The 21931-nt window shown below is 42.0% G+C and overlaps 1 protein-coding gene across 1 annotated transcript; it reads right to left on the minus strand.

Moving 5' to 3' along the window:
• Positions 1–6696: 6696 nt before the first annotated feature.
• On the minus strand, positions 6697–7662 carry LOC102491777 (olfactory receptor 2AT4). The gene has a single exon (XM_006141146.1). The coding sequence runs from the start codon at positions 7660–7662 to the stop codon at positions 6697–6699; it is 966 nt and encodes a 321-aa protein (XP_006141208.1).
• Positions 7663–21931: the final 14269 nt, after the last annotated feature.

Below are 21931 nucleotides of genomic sequence, written 5' to 3' on the forward strand. Positions count from 1 at the left end.
AATGCATCTCCCTCCACTTGTCTTGTTTTGCTGATGAATCATTAAATAGGAATAAACGACCCATTAGCGATGAAAAGTTTTGGTCTCACCCTTTTATTATATAGATGAGGACATAGAAGCCAGGCTCAGAAATTAGCTGCGTTGTTCCCAAGGTCACACAGTAAGTGGGACATAGAACTAGAGCTAGACTATCAGTAGGGCTGGGCTACCAGTTTGCCTTGAGCCAGGGACAACTCAGCCATGAGCCCAGGCTGCTCTTCCCACTAGGTGGGCCACTAGATGACTGACCAGTTGAGGATTTTGTGCTTATCCCAAAGGCACTGAAACACTTCTTTCCCCACACTGCTATTCCGGAAGATGTGCCCATGTGACAAAGAACGTGTATGTTTAGGGCGCCCATTGCATACGAGCACTACAAAATGTTTTTGAAAGAATTTAATATTTGCTATTTTAAAAATATTAATGTGGCATCATGATAAAAATGAAAAAGAGAGGTATATTTATATTTATTTTGTAGCTTAAATGAAGTGCTTTTATTTTGAATTACTATTACTGGGTGTTTCCAGTGTTTTGGGTCCCTATAGGTATTAATAGGGGACCATTTGCTTTTGGGATTGTCCATTGCCAGTTACGGTACTGGTGGGAGTGAGGACGGTAAAGCCAACTGCCCAAATGTCCACCCTGACACAACACTTTATGTAATCACCTCTCATCTCATGACCTGCCAGGCGATGTTTATACCCTTTACCTAATGAATAACTTGAGGGTCAGAGAAGAAAAGGGTGCCACCAAGGTCACAGCTGGTGAGAGAATCTGTTCTAAAGTCTACTGCTGCAAAGCACTGAGCCCCCTCTGGTACCTAAAGCACTGAGCTCCCTCTAGCTCCCTTGTAGATACCAGACCAGCTCCCAGACCAGCTTGGCTGCTCCCTTGTTATGACTTTCAATATCTGAGCTTCATTCTTCCCATCTATAAAATAGGGGCTTTAGAAGAAATGGTCTTTTCCCACTCAGTAAACATTTTTGAGTGTCCACTTGTGTGTTTGGACTAGTGAAGGATTTCGACATAGATGTGACATGGCCTGAGCCTCTACAGGGGAGAGCGAGGGCTCTCCTACTTACTGAGCACCTGTTACATGCTTGATTTGTATAGCCATTAGGTCATTATACTTTACTACCAGCCCCAGACCATGCAGCTCTCTCAAGATATACCCCCAACTCTGCTTGACCTTCACCCACCTCCATGAGCCTGTCCCCTGACCACAGCCTTTCCTTCTTTCTGGGCACTCCATCTTCAGCCTTGCTCACCTGCTGAGACTTATCCACCTCATAGTCTTCTGAAGAGTTGTTGCGCTTGGCCTCTGTAGGAAGAGCCCCAGCCCATTAAACCTCCAGGCTCCTTTCCGCAACCAGGCCTGCTGGGATTCTTCCCTCAAGCTGGCTCTCCTCTGGGACCCCATTTCCTAGGCTGGGGGGAGGGTGGGGACACTTGGCCCAGGGCTTTGCCAATAATAAAACAGCATTATTAATGACACTCCTGGGTCCCAGGACTTTACCCTGGTGGGGAGTATTTTTATTTTTGTTTTTCCATCTGGTCCTCTCAACAGCTATGGAAGACAGGCAGTCACAGTGGATCCCACTATTTCACTTGAAGAAACTGAGATCCAAGAACTTGCCCGAAGTCATAAGAGTGGTTGGTGACAAAGCTGGGACATGGCCCCAAGGATCTAATTCAGCAATATCTTGTTCAATGGCTGAGACCTAAGTTCTCCCCAGATATATCACCTTGGTCAAAGCCCTTAACCTCACTGAGCCTTCATCTCCTCATCTATAAAAGGGAAATAACAACACTAGGGATCTCATGAGTCTAATGTGCAGATTAAGGTGCTCAGCCCTAAGATCCCTATTAAAAGCATATAATGGGAGCTATTGTTTTAATAGACCAAAGTAGTAAAACCCCACTGCATGATTGTGATATACTACTGCGGGTGTGGTATGAGGAGCTTGCAAAGATTCCGTGGAAAGAATGTGAGAATGGAAATCTCTGCCCCACTCCAGGCAGGAAAAAGTCTGAGTCACAGACCACCCCAAGTCACCTCAAACTTTGAGTCTCTCCTTTGACTCGAAGGCTCTCTGTCTCTGACTCTGTCACTCCATTACTACTGCGTGTACAATTTTTAAAAATTTCACATAGATATTCATTGCAAAAGATTTTAATCAACACACCTTTGGGGGGGGATAAAAAGTGAAAGTTCTTTTCACACCTATCCTTCTTCATATTCCCCTTCTCCCCCTACTCCAGAGGCAATCACTATTTTCTGATTTGATGTGTTTCTTCCAGTGTTTCTAAGTGCACATGGGTGTGCTTTTTCTTTTAATATATATTGAATTATTTTATACATATTGTGTAACATTTTATCCTCTATTTTTCAGAGGGCTCATGGACTAGCCAGAGAGCCACAGAGAAAGAGAAGGGAAGAAAGCCAGTACTAGAACCACAGTCAGCCACGTGGTAGTCCAGTGCCTTAAACACCACACCACCTTCTGGTCCCTAGAAAACTTTAAATGGAGTTTAGAAATGTTTTAAACTAACTTTCGAGATCTTAGGTTTTGTCTTTTTTTTTTTTTTTTGAGAGGTTTTCGCTATAGGGCGCATGCGCTCGCCAGACAGAGAGAGAGAGAGAGACATAGAGACAGAAAGCGAGAAATCACCCCCTAGGGGGGATGTTCACGCCGCAATCCCTTCTCCTCCTTAGGTTTTGTCTTTATAGCTTTCTTTTTCCTCTCTACCCAGCCACATGGAGATATATAATAAAATATAGCCCACAGTAGGTTCATGACATATGTATTTCATATATAAACGACACTTTGTCATGTAGTTGACAGTTTCTATTTTGTCACTAGGAAGTCAGGTTCCATGTATGAGGACAGATCAAGGATTAGGTGGAACATTCAGATCATTGCTGCCTTTAAAACAAGGTGGGTTATACAATAACTCCACTGTTTTATATTAAATAAAAATCTCTCTGGGGAGGATTCAAACATTGGGGCCAGTAGTCAGGGACTCCATGCCTCAGGATGAGCACTGCCCTCTGAGGTACAAATGAAATAAATTTTAGGAAAGTGTTTTCCTGATTTAAGTGTGCCTCTTCTGAATTTAATGTAAAAGACCTCCTCAGACAATAAACCTACCTCACATGGGGCCTTAACACTGCCAGGCACCCATATGTCCCTGCTCTGGTCCTTCAAATCCTCTTTTTTTTTTTTTTTTTGAGAGGTTTTTGCTACAGGGTGCATGCGCTCGCCAGACAGACAGAGAGAGACAGAGAGACAGAAAGCGAGAAATCATCCCCTAGAGGGGATGGTCACGCTGCAATCCCTTCTCCTCCATTCTCCTCTCGGGATCTTGGGCACACACGCACACGTGCCCGGCGTGAGTTTTAAGCCACTGGGTCCAGGATGCAAACCGCGGTCGACTACGTGGGAGTCCAGCGACATAGCCATTACACTAACTGCTGGTTCCCAGGTCCTTCAAAGTTGACTTTCTCCTCCCTCCTTAACCCACCAATACGTGTTCCCACCATTGCTCCAGCAAGGAGGAGGGAACTCCCACGGATTGCCATCCCACATGTACCCACCTACCAGCCTCTACACCCCATCCTCTGCCTTCCTGCCTGTTACTATCCCCATGGGTAAACTCTTCATGCTCCTGTTTAAAGCCAGCCACCCCAATAATTCACCCCCCCTTACTCCTCCATCACCAAGTTTTGTGGTCTATGGAATCATTCCCATCAGTGTACAAATACACTGTATTTCACATTTTCCTCAAAGTCTTTATTTTGGGCCGGCAGGTGGTATGGTGATTAAGGCATGAATTCTACATGGCTAAATACCCAATTGTGAGTCCTGGACCTGGTAGCTTGAAAAACACACCAGGTGCATGTACATCTGTGCCCAAAATCCCAAAAGGAGAATGGAGGAGAAGACTGAGGTGTGGCCATCCTCTTGAGGAGTGACTTCTCACTTTTTCTCTCTTTTCAGCAAGTACACACGCCCTATAGCAAAAATATATGACAAAGCAAAACAAAATTTTATCTCCGTAAACTGCTGATTGCTTTTCCATTTAAGATTTTTTTGCCATACGGTGTGTGTGTTTGCTCAAGAGAGACAGAGAGAGACAGTGAGAGGGAAAGTGAGAAATCACCCCTCACAGGGGGAAGGCCATGCCACAATCCCTTCTCCTCAACCAAGTGTTGGTTATCAGACATAATATTCATACAGAACCAAAATACAAAAGTGTTTAACAGACGTAAGAATGTACAGTTCTTTGTTGAAAATGATGTATTGGGTTGTTGGTAAAGTCATGACATATTTTTTTTCTGTTTTTTTTTAATGCAAAAATACATCATGACTTTTCCGACATGACCAATAGGTGATGTCTTTGATTTCTCATACAGCATGCATGCTCTGAAACGCCATATTGTAAGTAATAAAGATGAAGAACTAAATGTAAGTAAGAAATTATAAAATAAAATACAATCTAAAAAGAAAGAAAAACAGAACAAAGATACAAGGGGCTTCAAAGAGTTCATGGAAAATCCATATTTTGAAAGAAAAAACTCACACAGATTTCAAATTTTTGTGTGCCAAAATAAACTCTTACTTTAATTCCACTTTTCATGATCTTTTTGAAGTACCTTTGCATGTAAAGCCTTAATATGTAGTTTATTTATTTATTTATTTACTGAGAGATTTTTGCTATAGGGCATGTTTGCCCACTGGAGAGACAGAGAGAGACAGAAAGCAAGAAATCAGCTCCCAGGGGGGATGGTCACGCTACAATTCCTTCTCCTCCATTCTCCTCTCAGGATTTTGGGCACACATGCACATACACCCGGCAAGTTTTAAGCTGCTGGGTCTGGGACTTGAACTGTGGTCGACTATGTGGGAGTACAGTAACGTAACCATTACACCATCTGCTGGTCCCAATATACAGTTCATTTAAAAGCAAACCCCTATGTCATCACAGTTCAGAAGAGAATGAAACATTGACAACGCCTCAGAGGCTCCCAGTGCCTCTCCCTGATTATGATCCTCTCCCTCCCCACAGAAGTAACCATGATTCTGATTTGACCACGAATGTTCTCTTTTTTTTCAGTTTATGGCCTCTGTGTGCATTGATAAAAATATGGTTTCGTTTTACTTATGTTTAGACTTTATGTAACTGGATTCATACTATGTGTATTACTTTGAGCCTTGATTTCTTTTGCTCAATACCATACGACTGACGTTCCTCCACAATGTTGTACACATACATATATGTAATTCCTTCATTTTTAATTGGTGTATAATGTTAAATTTTATGAACATTTCACATATTAGAAAAAACCACTGTACTGGAGCATGAGGTACGTGCCTTCAACACTGAAATATGGTGGTAAGTGTCTTGCGACGTGCTCGTACCAATAAACAACCTCACTATCAATGTATGAGAGTTCCCACTGACCATATCCTCTCCAATCTTGGTATATGTATCTATTTTTGTTTAGTTGCTGGACTGTGTTTGTGGTCACCAGAGAGTGACAGACAATATACACCCTTCAGTGGGGTGAGGTTACATCATAATCCCTTCTTCTTTTCTACATCCTGTTGGGATTTATAGCAGGTACACACACATGGCCAGCATGTTTTTCAAGCTGTCAGGACCAAGATTCATACCACAGTTGACCATGTGGAATCAGGCTTCCTTAAACACTACAATAAGGAGCCATTCTGAGAGTCTACATTTTAAAGAAGTCAAAATTATCCATACTTTTCCTTTAGGCTTCAAGCTTTTAAAATATTATTTAAGAAATATGTTCCTGTTTTGAGATCAGGACTGTATTCTCCTATATAGGTTTATAGTTTTGCTTTTCATATTTAGGTTTTTAATAAGATCGATTTTGGTATTTCCTTTTGGTAATGGGCTAATTCTACTTTTTTTTTTTTTTTTTGGAGAGGATTTTTTTGCTATAGGGCGTGTGCGCTTGCCAGACAGACAGAGAGAGACATAGAGACAGAAAGCGAGAAATCACCCCGTAGAGGGGATGGTCACACTGCAATCCCTTCTCCTCCATTCTCCTCCCGGGATCTTGGGCACGCACGCACATGCGCCCGGCGTGAGTTTTAAGCCACTGGGTCCGGGACGTGAACCGTGGTCGACTACGTGGGAGTCCAGTGACATAGCCATTACGCTAACTGCTGGTTCCCATATTTTGACCTATGGGTATTATTGATCAATAATCCTCAAGCCATTTATTATTTACCCATATACCATACTGACTTCTTTCATCTGCCAATCATTCCTATATACACAGGTTTGTTTCTGGTCTCTAGAGTCTGTTTCATTGGTCTATCTGTCTACTCCTGTTTTAATAATTTGCCTCTGTTTTCTCACCTTTGTTACTGTTTCAACCTTATATTGAAATTTTTCTAATGATTCTAAGTATATATTTTTAATATTTTCCTGATGCTTTTATTTCTTTACACAGAACAGTTGATTTCATAATGTAGCCTATAGTTAATGGATATGAAATTCCCAATAATGTTGCTTTTGGTGTTGCTAAAAGTTATTCTTTGCCTCAATTTTTTTTTTTTGATGGCATTCTTTGTTCTTAGGGAAGTGGAAGCTGGGAGCAGAAATAACTACATCTAAGGGTCAAGGGGCAGGAGAACACCCTGGCTCCTGGGGACATGCCATTTTGGTGATGGCTGCTTTGACATCCTTGTTCCTCAATGTGTAGATAAGAGGATTGAGAACAGGTGTAAGGATGGCAAACACCACATTGCCCATGATGTGGAAGTCAAGGGGCAGGTCAGCCCTGTAGGCTACATAGGCTATGGCAATTGAAGAGTAGTAGGTGCCCACTACCAGAAGGTGGGAACTGCAGGTGGAAAAGGCTTTTGAGCGGCCTTCTCGGGAACTGATGTGAAGCACTGAGGCCAGGATGTGGGCATAGGAGAGAAGGACTAGGAGGAGGGGCAGGAAGGATACCACCATGGCGATGCAGAAGCCCATGAACGTCTGGGGTGTAGTGTCAGAGCAGGAGGCCTGGACCACAGCCAAGTGGTCACAGAAGCAGTTGTATATGGGAACGGTGCTGTCAAATGCCATCTGGGAGGTCTGTACCACTGCTGGGATGGGAAGGAGGAGGGCAGTGAGCCAGGCACTGGCCGCCAGTGCAGCATTGGTCTGTGGGGTCATGTGGACAGGGTAGTGCAGTGGGCGGCAGATAGCCACATAGCGGTCATAGGCCATGACCACCAGGATGAAGGCTTCGGAACAGGAGAAGCTATGGAAGAGGTACATCTGCAGGAAACAGGCAGGGAAGCTGAGGAAGTGGTCCCCAAGAAGGAGTAGGGACAACATCTTGGGTACAGTGGATGTGGTGAAAAGGATGTCCAGGGCTGAGAGGTTGATCAGGAAGAAGTACATGGGCTTGTGGAGGCTGGGCTCTGCCACCACAGCCACCAGGATCAGGGCGTTACCCACCAGAATGAGGAGGTAGAAGAACAAGAAGATTAGAAATAAAGGAAGGAAGAGGAACTCCTGTAGAGAGGGGATGCCCACCAGGTAGAAGATGGGTGAAGAATCTTTTGATCCATTACAGGCTGAGTCATCCATGACGGTACAGAGCTGGATGCCAGGGTGACAGCCTGATCACCTGGAAACCAGAAAAACCAGGACTGTGGAGTGAGAAGTCCAAACAGTTCATTATATAATCACTGCAATTTAAAACATTTGCAATCTAGGTTAGAGGATTGATCATGACACTCTGTATTGGTTCTTTCAACTTAATCCAGAATTTACACTTCTATCTTCTTCAACCAGGTGTTTAGGAATTAAATACAATGAGCAAAACTATGAGAAGTAAACAAAGCATTCAAAGCCCCTTCATTCACAGGGCTTAAATTCTAGTATAAGGACCCTACTTTTAAAAACCAGTCATGAATTAATGTAGTTACAGCTATGATCTCTGCATTGAAAGAGCTTCTGTCAGGTCTGTTTCACATCTCACAGTATGTATCAGATTTTGTGTGATATTTTAGATCCCTTTGTTCCTGACTCCTACATTTTCTTTTGCAGTTGCTTAAGGTTCTACTAAGGTAGCACTATAACTAGGGAAAGCAGATTTCTCCAGTATTTCTGCAACATACTGCTGGCTCAGTTTACCTGTAGCCAGGGAATGGAAAAAGAATTGTGCATGACCATGTCCTGTTAAGGTTGCTTTCTTTCTAGATTTCTTTCTCTCTCTGGTGAGCACACATGCTCTCTGGTGGAAAAAAGTCACAGGATTCAATCATAAGTACTGTGCCTTGATGACCCTGCTTAATTTTAATCATTTCTCAAAGGCTCTACCTCTTAATTGGATTAAATTTCCACTCTCTTAACATCATCACAACCAAGTGTCAACATGCCACCTTTCCTCCCTCTCATCTAGGAGAGGCAAAGACTCCACTATTGGAGCTAGAACTAGTGCTTTCAGGGACTGAAGATTTTCAGCTGAGACTTCACCCTCCAACCCCATTCACAAGTGATAGCCCCTCCCCCCCAATCCCATATCCTCCTGTTACTCTCTGTCTTTTCATTTTTAAAATTAAAAAAAAAATTAAGGTAAAGTATTTTCACATAATTCTAGAGGAACATTCAAACCATAGCATTTCACCATGATCCTTTGAATTCATGTTCTTTTCACAGGCAAAATCATCCCTATCATCCCCAAAGTCCTATTTTATTTCAATACCAATTCAAAAGTCCAAAATCAAGCTGTGAGCATGTGAAATCAAAACAAATGACATGTTCCCAAAATATAATGTCAGGATAGGCATGAGGTAGACATTTCCATTCCACAAGAAGAAAGGAGTAACAGACCCCAAGCAGTGCAGACAAAACAGAATAATCTTTCACTCCATGTGCTGCCTCCTGGACACACTGGTCAGCCTTGTCTGTATGACCTTGACAAGATTTCATTTATCTTGGTTTGGAGTCTCATGCCAGGCTTGTATTGCATGTGGCAGCTCTAAAGTTCTGGGGTTGTAAAGGAAGCCTCATCTCTGTGGCTCCACTAGGAATTACTGTGGTGGGAAATCTCTGTAACAGGTTGGGCCCCACATTTGTCACATTTGTCTATTACTGTGACGTCTCTGACTCAGCTTCCAGGTTGGCTGAGACATTATTTGAAATCTAGGTGGGATCCCCTATGCCTCCATGGCTCTAGACTTTTGCAGAATTACCACTGAGGTGTGTCACTTGTAAGTTCCAGGGTTGTGAGTAGGACCTTAACAGTGGTGCCTTAACAGTGGGTGAAGCCATATCTGGGACCAACAGAACCACAGCCTGGAACGATGAGCTCTGCACTGGGATATGGTTAGCAGAGTCTTGAGGCCACCCTGGGCAACAAGCCCATGAAGAGCACCTCAGGCCAGTCCTATGACATCCTTTGCTTGCCTAGACCTCTGGCCCACTGATGGGAAGGGTAGCCTTGAAGGTCTCTGAAGTGCCTTAAGGGCCTTTCCCCCATTATCTTATTGAACAGCACCTAACTCCCTTTTATCCTTGCTAATCTCTTTAGCAAAAAGTCACTGGGCCACATCTCATTTTCCAATCTGAAAATGCTCTTTTATTCTCTACCAAATGGACATGCTCTGAATTTTCCAACTTTTTCTGCTCTGCTTCTCTTTTAATTATCAAGTTATTTAAAGGGATAAGTTTTTTAAAGTTATTTATTTTGCTTATGATAGAAAGCACAGGGACCAGCAGACGGTGTAATGGTTCTGTCACTGGACTCCCACATTGTCGATCATGGTTCAAGTCTTGAATCCAGTGCTTGAAATTCACACCAGATGTGTGTGTGTGTGCCCTAAATCCCAGGAAGAGAATGGAGAAGGAATTGCAGCATGGCCATCCCCCTGGGAGGGACCTATTACTTTCTGTCTCTCTGTCTATCTCTCCAGTGAGTACACAAGCCTTATAACAAAAATCTCTAAAAAAATTATAGAAAGCACATGGATATGAGAGAGAGAGAGAGAGACTCTTGACACTGTTTATCAGCTACAATCCTCTCTGGCCCTCCAGCTCATCAAGATTTTGGCTAAGTATCCAAACACCCATTGTATTCAAACTGACTCAGAGATCTGAACCTGTAGTCCACCATGTGGCTTCCAGCATTGTAGTTTAATTTACTACCAATTGCTCCACCAGGCTCAGACCATTTAATTATCAGTTCTATATTAAAATCACCTATTTTCTCTCTCATTACTGGAAACTGTTAAAAGTAACCATACAGATTCTTCCATATTTTACTTATAAATTGCTTTCACTGGGGCCAGCATGTGGTGTGGTGGTTAAGGTGCTGGACTCCCATATGGTCAATCATGTTTTCAATCCTGGACCTAATGGTTTGCTTTTTTACTTTCTTTTGAGTCCTGGACCTAATGGTTTGCTTTTTTACTTTCCCTCTGCCTCTCTCTGGTGAGTGCATGTGCCCTATAGCAAATCTGAAGAAAATATTAATAAATAAAATAGTTTTAAAAAGAAATTTTTTTCAATAATTATCACTCTTAAATTTGTCATTCTACAATGCCTTAGGGAATAGAGATAGGCAGCCAAATTCTTTGCTAGGATGTTCAATTTTTCAATAGGATAGTCCTCATTTTCATCTGAGATCTCCACAGAATGACATTTACTTTCCATATTTTCATTAGCATTCTGATCACAGCCACTTAACCTAGACTTTTTCTAGCATGCTTTTCGAAATTCTTCTAATTCTTGCCCATAACACAATTCTGAAACCACTTCCACTTTTTCAGATATTTGTTACTAGCAACTCCCCAGTATTGGTAGCAATTTTCTGTTTTACATTCTAGTCCCTGTTCCTAATAACAGAAATACTTGAGTCTGAGTGATTTATTTAAAAAAGTAAGGAGATTTATTTAGCTTATTATTTAGGTCAAGGTAAAGGAACTATAGAGTGAGGGTCTTCTTGCTGATGGGGCTTGCTGCAGAGACCTGAGATTACTCAGAGTATCACATGGTGAGCCAGAACAAGTATGTGTCTGTGTCTATATGTCTCTTCTTTCATCTCTCTCTTCCTATAAAATGACCAATATTCAATCACAGGACTCCACCCTGTTTCCTTACTTAATCCTAATCACAACCCAAAGGCCCTATTTCTTAACCTCATAGTTAGATTGAGTTTTTGGGAGTTTTTGTTGTTGTTGTTGTTGTTGTTGTTTTTGCTATAGGGCACATGCACTTGCCAGAAAGACAGAGACAGAAAATGAGAGATCACCCTCACCCCTGAAGGGGGATGGCCACGCTGCAATCCCTTCTCCTCCATTCTCCTCTCGGGATCTTGGGCATGCACATACATTTGCCCAGCATGAATTTAAGCCACCAGGTCTGGGACTTGAACCATGGTCGACTACATGAGAGTCCAGCGACATAGCCATTACACCAACTGCTGGTCCCTAGATTGAGTTTTCACCCTCTTAATACTATCTGAACCAAATTTCAACACATGATTTTAAAGGAATGCAAACCATAGCATCAGAACTTTTTAAAAATATATATATTTTTTCTTAATCTTCATTTCCAATGTGACTTTCCTCCCTCATACTTCCTATCTGCCCTTTATTTCCTGGTTGCTAAATATCCTAGTCCATTGAGTGATTGACTTAGATTCTGCAGCCTGGTTCCTAGATTTGGATTCACAACTGGTAAATATTTTGTCAACAAAAATGGGACAGAAGGCCCTCCTGTGTGTGTATTCCTTAAAAGAGACTCTCGATAGTCATTCCCATGATGGAGCAAGAGGGTGAACCTGGACTGTCATATTTAAAAGGGCTAACTTTCTTTAAGCAGAATCCCATAGGAACAGATCTGGTAGCTGGGTTTCCCTTGCACCCAAAGGTAGCACACTACACTGCCCTGGACATGGCTGCCTTCAGGGAGGCAACTATGGACTGACAGACCCAAGGTAAGGCTGACTTGAGAGTTTGGAGCACAGAGACTCAGAGTACACTATGACAATATCAAGCTCAGCTGTCCTTTTCTTCCTCCTCTGTCTGCTGCTTTGCAGTTATGGACGTGAATAATGAGACCCCAGTGGTCAAGTGACATGTGGCATTCTATGGACAAGCTGTGCCAGACTGTCCACCAGGCAGACAAGACACTTGTGCAGATCAATAGCAAGCAGGAACATCAAAAGGAGGAATGAGTGCAAATACAAGCATCTTTAAGGCTTTAAAAAAAATTGGAAGAATTTAAGATTTTATATTTCAGAGAACCATAAAATTGTCCATTATAGGAAATATCAGAATTTGGCTAGTCTTCATTATGTTTCTTTACAGAGAAGCATTCTTATTTCATTTTGAATTATATGCTACCTCTACTAATGCAGCTCTGTCCTTAGGGCAGAAAGGACAGTCTTCCAGGGCAGAGAGCTTGCCCCAGGGGGTCTTTCCCAGTCAGTATTGCCTATCAGTTGTAGTGCCCAGAGAGGAAGACAGAAGGACAGAAAACCAACCACTCAAATGTCCAACTTCACTTTATGTACATCATCTCCTCTCATCAGACAACCCTGCCAGGGAGTGGGTTATGCCCTCCTTTCAATCAATAATGAACTGGTGGGACAGGTGAGAAGGTCTTGTCCAACCCAAGGGCAGTGCAGGTGAGGTGGGAGAGCAGAGTCCTCTCGGGATCTTGGGCATGCACATACATTTGCCCAGCATGAATTTAAGCCACCAGGTCTGGGACTTGAACCATGGTCGACTACATGAGAGTCCAGCGACATAGCCATTACACCAACTGCTGGTCCCTAGATTGAGTTTTCACCCTCTTAATACTATCTGAACCAAATTTCAACACATGATTTTAAAGGAATGCAAACCATAGCATCAGAACTTTTTAAAAATATATATATTTTTTCTTAATCTTCATTTCCAATGTGACTTTCCTCCCTCATACTTCCTATCTGCCCTTTATTTCCTGGTTGCTAAATATCCTAGTCCATTGAGTGATTGACTTAGATTCTGCAGCCTGGTTCCTAGATTTGGATTCACAACTGGTAAATATTTTGTCAACAAAAATGGGACAGAAGGCCCTCCTGTGTGTGTATTCCTTAAAAGAGACTCTCGATAGTCATTCCCATGATGGAGCAAGAGGGTGAACCTGGACTGTCATATTTAAAAGGGCTAACTTTCTTTAAGCAGAATCCCATAGGAACAGATCTGGTAGCTGGGTTTCCCTTGCACCCAAAGGTAGCACACTACACTGCCCTGGACATGGCTGCCTTCAGGGAGGCAACTATGGACTGACAGACCCAAGGTAAGGCTGACTTGAGAGTTTGGAGCACAGAGACTCAGAGTACACTATGACAATATCAAGCTCAGCTGTCCTTTTCTTCCTCCTCTGTCTGCTGCTTTGCAGTTATGGACGTGAATAATGAGACCCCAGTGGTCAAGTGACATGTGGCATTCTATGGACAAGCTGTGCCAGACTGTCCACCAGGCAGACAAGACACTTGTGCAGATCAATAGCAAGCAGGAACATCAAAAGGAGGAATGAGTGCAAATACAAGCATCTTTAAGGCTTTAAAAAAAATTGGAAGAATTTAAGATTTTATATTTCAGAGAACCATAAAATTGTCCATTATAGGAAATATCAGAATTTGGCTAGTCTTCATTATGTTTCTTTACAGAGAAGCATTCTTATTTCATTTTGAATTATATGCTACCTCTACTAATGCAGCTCTGTCCTTAGGGCAGAAAGGACAGTCTTCCAGGGCAGAGAGCTTGCCCCAGGGGGTCTTTCCCAGTCAGTATTGCCTATCAGTTGTAGTGCCCAGAGAGGAAGACAGAAGGACAGAAAACCAACCACTCAAATGTCCAACTTCACTTTATGTACATCATCTCCTCTCATCAGACAACCCTGCCAGGGAGTGGGTTATGCCCTCCTTTCAATCAATAATGAACTGGTGGGACAGGTGAGAAGGTCTTGTCCAACCCAAGGGCAGTGCAGGTGAGGTGGGAGAGCAGAGGCTGCTCTGAAATCTGCCTGCTAGGAAGTGCTGAGCCCCATGTGGGACCCAAGAGTTCTGGTTCCTGAACCAGCTCTGTCACCCACTGTGACTGGGCGTCTGAGTTGGGTTTTCTCCGCCTGCACAGTGACGGTCTGAGGAAAAGATCTTTGAGGAGTTTCTACTTTAGTGAGTCATTTTATTTTTTTGTATTTATTTATTTTTAAATTTAAATTAATTTATTTTGCATTCATTCACTATATATCATTGCAGCATACAAAATGGATTTTCCCATCCAGAATACACTATACATTGGCTCAGTCAAGATATTACCGTACATAATACCTTTAATAGATAATTTTCCATTTTGTGTTTCTTATATGTTTTATTTCTTTTTTTTCCTTTTCTCTTGATTCCCTCCTTCTCGACCTCTACCATTTCTTGAGTGCCCCCTCTGTGTTTGGCAAGTGGGGGGTTCAGAGACAGATGTCATATTGTCCATGCTCCTAGAGAAAAGGTGAGAGTTTTCCCACTTAATGAGCACCTGCTACAAAGTCAACTTCTTCACCTTCATTAATGGTTAAGTGTACGGACTTCATAGTCACAAAGGATTAGATTCCAATTTCAGTTCCTGTGTCCAGCTGTGTGATCTTGAGCAAGCCACTTTCCTGTGTCTGAACCTTTCTTCCCCTGTCTGTGACCTCACAGAGATTTCTTTATGAGAAGAATGCTAAGATAATGCTTATAAAGAGCATGGAGCATGAAAGAGTTCCAAGCTTGTTAGTTTTTTCAGTGGCTCCCACTGTCATCAGCCTTGTCTTCCTGTGGAAGGCCTGGGCCAGGATGACTTAAATTCTATCTATCTGTTATCATACCTCTTTGCCCAGGCCTGCCGGAAAATCTACGCCAAGTTTCCACAGCCCACACATGCACCTGGATCCTGAACACCTGCCTCTGTACACACTCAATGGGTCTTTCTGGATCCCTGTCCCAGGCTCCACATTCTATCACCTCTCTGCCTGTCTCACTACCCCAGTCTTTGATGAGCTCTGGGTACTTTTCCCCTAGCCTACTCACCTGCCAAGAGTTGTCTACTGGGGTGTCTCCTGTGGTGTCCTCTTTTTGTCTCCAAGCCTGGCCTTACATGGAAGAACCAAGCAGGCACCAAGCTGTGGCCCATTAAACCCTCTATCCCCTCCCTCCCTCAGCCAGGTCTGCTGGGACTTTCTCCCTGACGATGGTGCTACTTTGGGGCACTGTGCTCTCTAGTCACCCAGGAACAACTTCTTGGGCCCTCATAAATCAAGCTATGGGAGGAGATTTCCCCTTAGGATTTGCCTAAGGGGAAGAACACTGTCAATAATAACAAGAACACTGTCGTTAACAATCCTCATGGGTTCCACAACTTTACGACCAATAGGGCAGTGTTTATTGACATTATTTCATCTGGTCCTCAGAACAGACTGGGGAGATAGACAGCCCATAAGGAGGAGATGAAGGCACAGACAAGGGAAATGCCTTGCCAGTGCGAACACAAATGTTTAGTACCAGGGCTGTAATTCAGATCCAGAGACTCATTTCCACGCTTGTGCCCTGTAGCATTCCATAGTGGTTAAAAGCTAGAGTCTGAAGTTGGAAAGTCCTGGATTTGAAAATCAATATGTTTCAGCTACGTCACCTTAGATAAGTTACTCAACTTCTCTGAGTCAGAGTTTCTCTTTCTGCAAGTAGGGCTTAAAAATACTACCTCTCTCATAGATTTTTAAAAATTTACATTTAATCACTATATATCTTTACAGTGTACACCATGTTTTTTCCCAGGACGAACACAATGCATATTAGTCAAGTCAAAGACATTACCATATATGTTACCATCTGTGGCCAGTGGCCAATCTGAGCAAACATGATGACCTTTAGACACATGTAGAAAGGGGGTTCCATGAGCGGCCACTCTGCTGGAACTCACTAAGCAGAATGCAGTTTTCTGAGGGGGCGGGTGCTGTGGATTAGAAATAAACATAAAAATAAATACTCAAAGATATGCAAGTATAGAAAAGCTAGGATCAGGTGGGCCCGACTTGTTCAATGGAGATAGCCACAACCCTGAGTCCATCCCAGGTTTATTTGTTAAGGGCAGAAAATGGGGGAAGAAAAATGGAATGCAAAGCCAGTTGTTTTCAGATGTTAATAGACTGAAGATGCAAAGACAACTGGTGCCATGTAGTTTCTCTGATCTTTTGGGGCCAATTCTGATAAACACATGTGGCTTCCTTTAATCTGATACTGGAATGTTAATTGCTTTTATCACCCTGCAAATGATCACTTACCGAACCATGTTTCTGCATGTGTCTGATGGCCACCATATTTGCTCAGATTAGCCGCTCTCCACAATCATCAACAGATAACTTTTTATGTTTATTAAATGTTTTGTTTGGTTTTTACTCTGACCCCCCTCCTTCCCACTCCCTATTGCCTAACTCCTCCAATACTGTCTCTAGTTTTTACAGTTGCTATGCCAGCTATTATATCTTCCAATCCCATTTCCATAGATTTTTGAGAGGATTTAGTGAGATAAGGAATGTAGGTGCTTGGAATGAAACATGGTATTTAAAAATTATTCCAGGAATTTTTGTCTCTATGAACAGAGGATAGGGGGCTGCTGGTATATTTAGTTTTTCAAGGGACGGATAGTGTCTCTGCCCTGCAGGAGAAGGGGCACATTTCACGGGTCTCTAGATGCCAAGCAGCCAGCCTTTCTAGAAGCTTCACTCAACAGCTGGCACCTAAGCTTAAATACCTTAGTACCTAGTACTTGGTTTGTTCTTTTCATAACGTTTCCTTCACACATTCTCCAAAAAAAGGAAAGCAATAAGGGCCAGGGTCAAGGTCAAATACTTGTATCTTAGAGTGCATGCATGTGAACTCTTAGTGGCCAACACTCAGCTTTAGAGGACATGCCACTGACTATGTCTACACAGTCTATCCCTCTACCTTTCAGCTCCATTCACTAGCACGTGAAATTCTTTCCATTTGGACATAAAGTCTCTTGAATTCTGATTAGGAAAATTTCAAGGGAAAATGAGAAGAGAAGAATTAGTTGTCTGAACCACTGTCCCAGCTGAAACCGATACTCAACATCTCTCTTCTCTACCATTCCAGAGTCCATTCTCCTTTCCCTTTCTATTCAGTTATGTCAGCTGATCTGGATAGATTCCCTGGTAGCATGACCCAGATCCTCATCCCTGACAGTTCTGAGCCCCTGGTAAGTTTGCCCCATCAGGCTCTGTTTGCTTTGATTGCCCATTTACAAGTGTAGTTGGTAATGGAAGAACAAATACCCATGTGCCTAAGTGCTTCGTATTTCTCCAAACTTCTGTACATAGAAACCAACTTACATCCTCCTGAATATCAGGACCAATTTTCTTGCAAGTATGGTAACTTCTTTCGTTTACCTGCTGACCTACTTGCACAGTAGACTTAAAATGACCAGTCATTGTAATTTTAAATTTAGTGATACAGCTTTGTATCACTGTTGGGTGGTGTTGAGTGGAGCCTCTCTAACTTCCTTTTTTAAAAAATTTATTTATTTATTTTACATTCATTCACTGAGCATCATCACAGCATACAAAATGTGATTTCCCATCTAGAATACACTGTATAGTGGCTTAATCATGCATTTGATCATCAACAAATAATATTCCATTTCTTGTTTCATATATATATGTGTGTGTGTGTATATATATATATATATATATATATATTCATACCCCCCATTTCTCACTCTCTGCTATTTCCCACCCTCCTTCCACACTGTCTGGTGTCTATAGTTGCTTTCTATTCCTTTTTTCCTCCTCACATTTTATTTATTTTATTTTTTAAAGAATTATTTTATTGAACTTTATTTATTTTATTTACTTATTTATTTTAATTTGACCAGAGAGAGACACAGAGAGAAAGAAGAGAGAGGTAAAATGAGAAAGTGAGCTGCCAGGTCCAAGGCCTGAACCGCGGTTGGCCATGTGGGAGTCCAGTACCCTTAACCACCAGGCCACCTGTTGGCCCCTGGTCTCTTATGATTAATTTAGCTCAGATCACAAGATCTTCAAGAGTCTGATTATTCCCATTTTCTACTGCATGGTTATTCTGAAGAGGACTCCAACCCTATAGGTGAAAGATTAAATGTGTACTTAACAAAGACAATTGCAGTGACCGTCATCACGGTAACTGGCTTTCATTTTAATCAATGGGCTCTAGATTCATGAATGGAAGTAGATGAGGATACTGAGCTAGAGATGGCAAACTTTCAGTGTTCCCCCTGATAGCAGTTTTCTACTCACTATCTAGATTTTTGTAATTATGCAAATTAAGCAACACTATGGTCTTATTTCTTTCATGTTTAAAAACACAGTGTTGTATTAGCTATTACCACAGATCTTTGTGGGTCAAGACACTCTGGCTGCCAGCCATGTCTTAAGACTCATGAAGGAACCTACAAATACCCTGGCTCTGACAGTTCACTGTTTGATCTCTACCATTCTAATATCCTAACATCCTCGGTTAGATTATGGATTCCAGTTCTATGCAGCATTTTCAGCCATTAATTGTAGTCACAGAGGTGAGTTAAAGAACTGTCCTTTTGGTTCTCCATAGGAACATAACTATGTAATGTGTTCAGTAGTCTGAAGTTGATAAACCATTCTAAATATCCAGTTTCCTAAAGCCTCAGAGCCCTTGTTCAATACTATACTAAGAAAGTTTTGGCATTGTCACTATTTAGATTATTATTATATCCAATACTTGAGAAACTGTAGTTGAATATCCAACTTTGAATTGTCTCACTTGTTTTGTCAGGCCACTAAATTGCAAGTTATGGGTGAATAAGCAGCTGAAGACAAGACAAAAATCCTGAAACCTGGAAAACAAAGCATAGAAGAAAATAAGTAATTTTTTTAGTCAAAAGTTATAAGATTCTATTTCACCAGTTCAATCTCATATACTTAATCTATCTTCTGTTGTGGTCCAATCTTCCCATTTAAATTCTGGGAGATAACATTCAACTCCAGACTTGTCTCTACCATTAAGTCGGCCATTCTCTTAATGTTTTTTTTTTTTTTTTTTTGAGAGGTTTTCACTATAGGGTACATGCGCTTGCCAGACAGACAGAGAGAGACAGAGAGACAGAAAGCGAGAAATCACCCCCCAGGGGGGATGGTCACAACGCAATCCCTTCTCCTCCATTCTCCTCTCGGGATCTTGGACATGCACACACATGCACCCGGCGTGAGTTCTAAGCCACCGGGTCCGGGATGTGAACTGCAGTCGACTACGTGGGAGTCCAGCGACATAGCCATTACGCTAACTGCTGGTTCCCTCTCTTAATTGTTTTTGAATTCTGTGTGTCTGTATCTAGTTTTCCTATAGCACTCCCTTCAAGTATAGCACTCTCTTCAGAGCTTCTTGGAGAGCTGGTCTATTTATATCGTGTTGGTAAATTCTTTCAGGTTTTGTTTATCTGAGAATGTTCTTGTCTTTCCTTCACATGTGAAGGATAATCTTGCCAGGTACAGTATTCTTGGTTGAAATTGTTTGTCCCTTAATACTTAGAATATATCTAACTTCTACCCACTGGTTCTCATAGCCCTGTATTCTACCTGTTGGGGACACAGTATCATATAATGGCCAGTGGTTCGGGGTATATACTAATTTTTAAAGACTATCACCCCATCATTACAAGTTATAATTTCTGTGCTGATGCTTCACTGTGTCTTCGAGAGGTCAATCTGTCACATTATCAGACAATTTCTGGAGAGCACAGTATGTGATGGTATTAGTGGGGTCCATGGTCATGTGTCTGCTGCTTCTTCCTTTGCAGTAAAGTTAATCCTTTAGCCTGCCTAAGAAGTTGTGTGAGATTCCATATCAGTAAGACAGATAGTCTTTGAGCACTTGGATAGGATACTGTCAAAGTACTGTAGGCATATGACAGTTAAGCCCATGCCTAGTATACCTGTCAATCCCACTAGGATGAGCACTCACCTTTCAGTATAAAAGGGTCTGATGTATCCAATTTGCCACCACATGACGGGTCTATTCAGTGTATACACCATTTTGGAGGCTCAGTATTTGTCTCTGCTGTTAGCAAAGTTGGATAATCAGCAATGGCAGTAACTATTGATAGATTAATTTTGGCAAGAGGGTTCATGACATTGAACCCAGACACACATTTCTCTTTATCTATTTTCCCAGATGGCACATATACTCACCAGAGAGAGACAAAAAGAGGAAGAGCAGAAGAGGGAAAATGCATATCCTAATGGGGCATGATCACCCTGCAATTCCTTCTTCATTCGTTCAGCCTGTCAAGACTTGGGGTGTTCACACATGTGTCTGGTGTGCTCCTCAAGCTGTTGGTGCCAGGATTTATACTGTGGCAGGCCATGTGGCATCTGGCTCCTTTAGCCACTAGGCTATGGGACTGGCCTCATACCTTTATCTTTACCATCATAGCTACACCATTCATGAGCCCATTCTACATGCACCAAGAGGCCAGCTGACAGCTAGTAAACTCATTCTGTCCAATTGATTGTTTAGTGCCCCTTTTGCTGTGGATGCTCTAAGAATTGAGCTTCCTATAAAATTCTAACACTTTTTCAATGAATCCTTTGCATAGTCTTCAGCTCAGTCTGCCATTTGCAGGAGATGCTGTTAAAAAGATGATATAGAGACCAGTAGATAGTGTAATGGCTATGTCGCTGGACTCCCATGTAGTAGACTGTGGTTTGAGTCCTGAACCTGGTGGCTTAAACTCACGCCAGGCACATGTGCATGTGTGCCCAAGATCCTGAGAGGAGAATGGAGAAGAAGGGATTGCAGTGTGGCCATCCCCCCTGGGGGGTGATTTTTTGCTTTTGGTCTCTCTGTCTTTCTGGTGATCACACAAGTCCTATAGCAAAAACCTCTCCCCCACCCCCCAAAAAAGGAAGATAATCTAACTCCAACACTTGGATTTGCATTGGCAATGAATAAATCTGAGTTTTTTTGTCTTCCCTCTGCCTTTTTTTATGTATATAAATATTTCTTTAGAAACATCTACCAATTCCACAGTTCTTATGGTTTCTACTTTTTTCAAGACTCTAAACCACTAGAGACTATGCACAAATTGTTGCATCCCCCTTTGTCAACTAGAGCGCATCCAGTTGAAAACAGGTGAAAGTCTTAGCAACCACACTACTATAGCATAGGCAACAATCTGTCTATAGGATCCTCATTGCCATCCAGATTGTAAGTAGTCCAATTACGGAATCTCATCCTTAGAGTCTGTTTTCTAGAACCACTCTTTACACGAACTATCTTAGGCTGGGTTTCTCAGAAGCAGAACCAAAGAGAAGGAATTCTTGTGCAAGTGATTTACTGAACGAGTTCTCTCAGGTGAAAACTGTTAAAGGAGTAAGGGCAAAGGACAAAAGAAGTTAGGCAGAAATAAGTTTTAGTTGAAGTCATACCTGATTCCACAGGTGTTTTGGAGTGCAAAAGACATGGTAGAGTTGTCCCACCTTAGAGATGTGTGTGAAAATTAGGGAAGACATGGCTGACCTTTTACATTTCCTTCTGAGATAGTGACCATTATGGACTACTTCTGAGAAAAGGATGTTATCTGCTAGGCTTTTCCAGTGGAAGGCTCCCATTTATTGAGGGCAATTCTATAGAGAATGATACAACTGTGAGTTTATAGCAGCAAGCATTCATGGCAACTAGATGGAGTACCCACAGTGACATGTACATACAGTATTTACCCTTCTGTGTTTGGCCTTTTGTCAATACTATGTTTATAATATTTATCCACATTGTTGATGAATGCTGGTAGTTTTACAATGT

The sequence above is a fragment of the Tupaia chinensis genome, unplaced genomic scaffold (assembly GCF_000334495.1).
Source record: "Tupaia chinensis unplaced genomic scaffold, TupChi_1.0 Scaffold000047_1, whole genome shotgun sequence".
In the NCBI taxonomy this organism is placed as follows: Eukaryota; Metazoa; Chordata; class Mammalia; order Scandentia; family Tupaiidae; genus Tupaia; species Tupaia belangeri.

Bases quoted from the DNA above. Each gene is read 5' to 3' on its own strand.
- LOC102491777 (XM_006141146.1), bottom strand. From the start codon at position 7,662: ATGGATGACTCAGCCTGTAATGGATCAAAAGATTCTTCACCCATCTTC.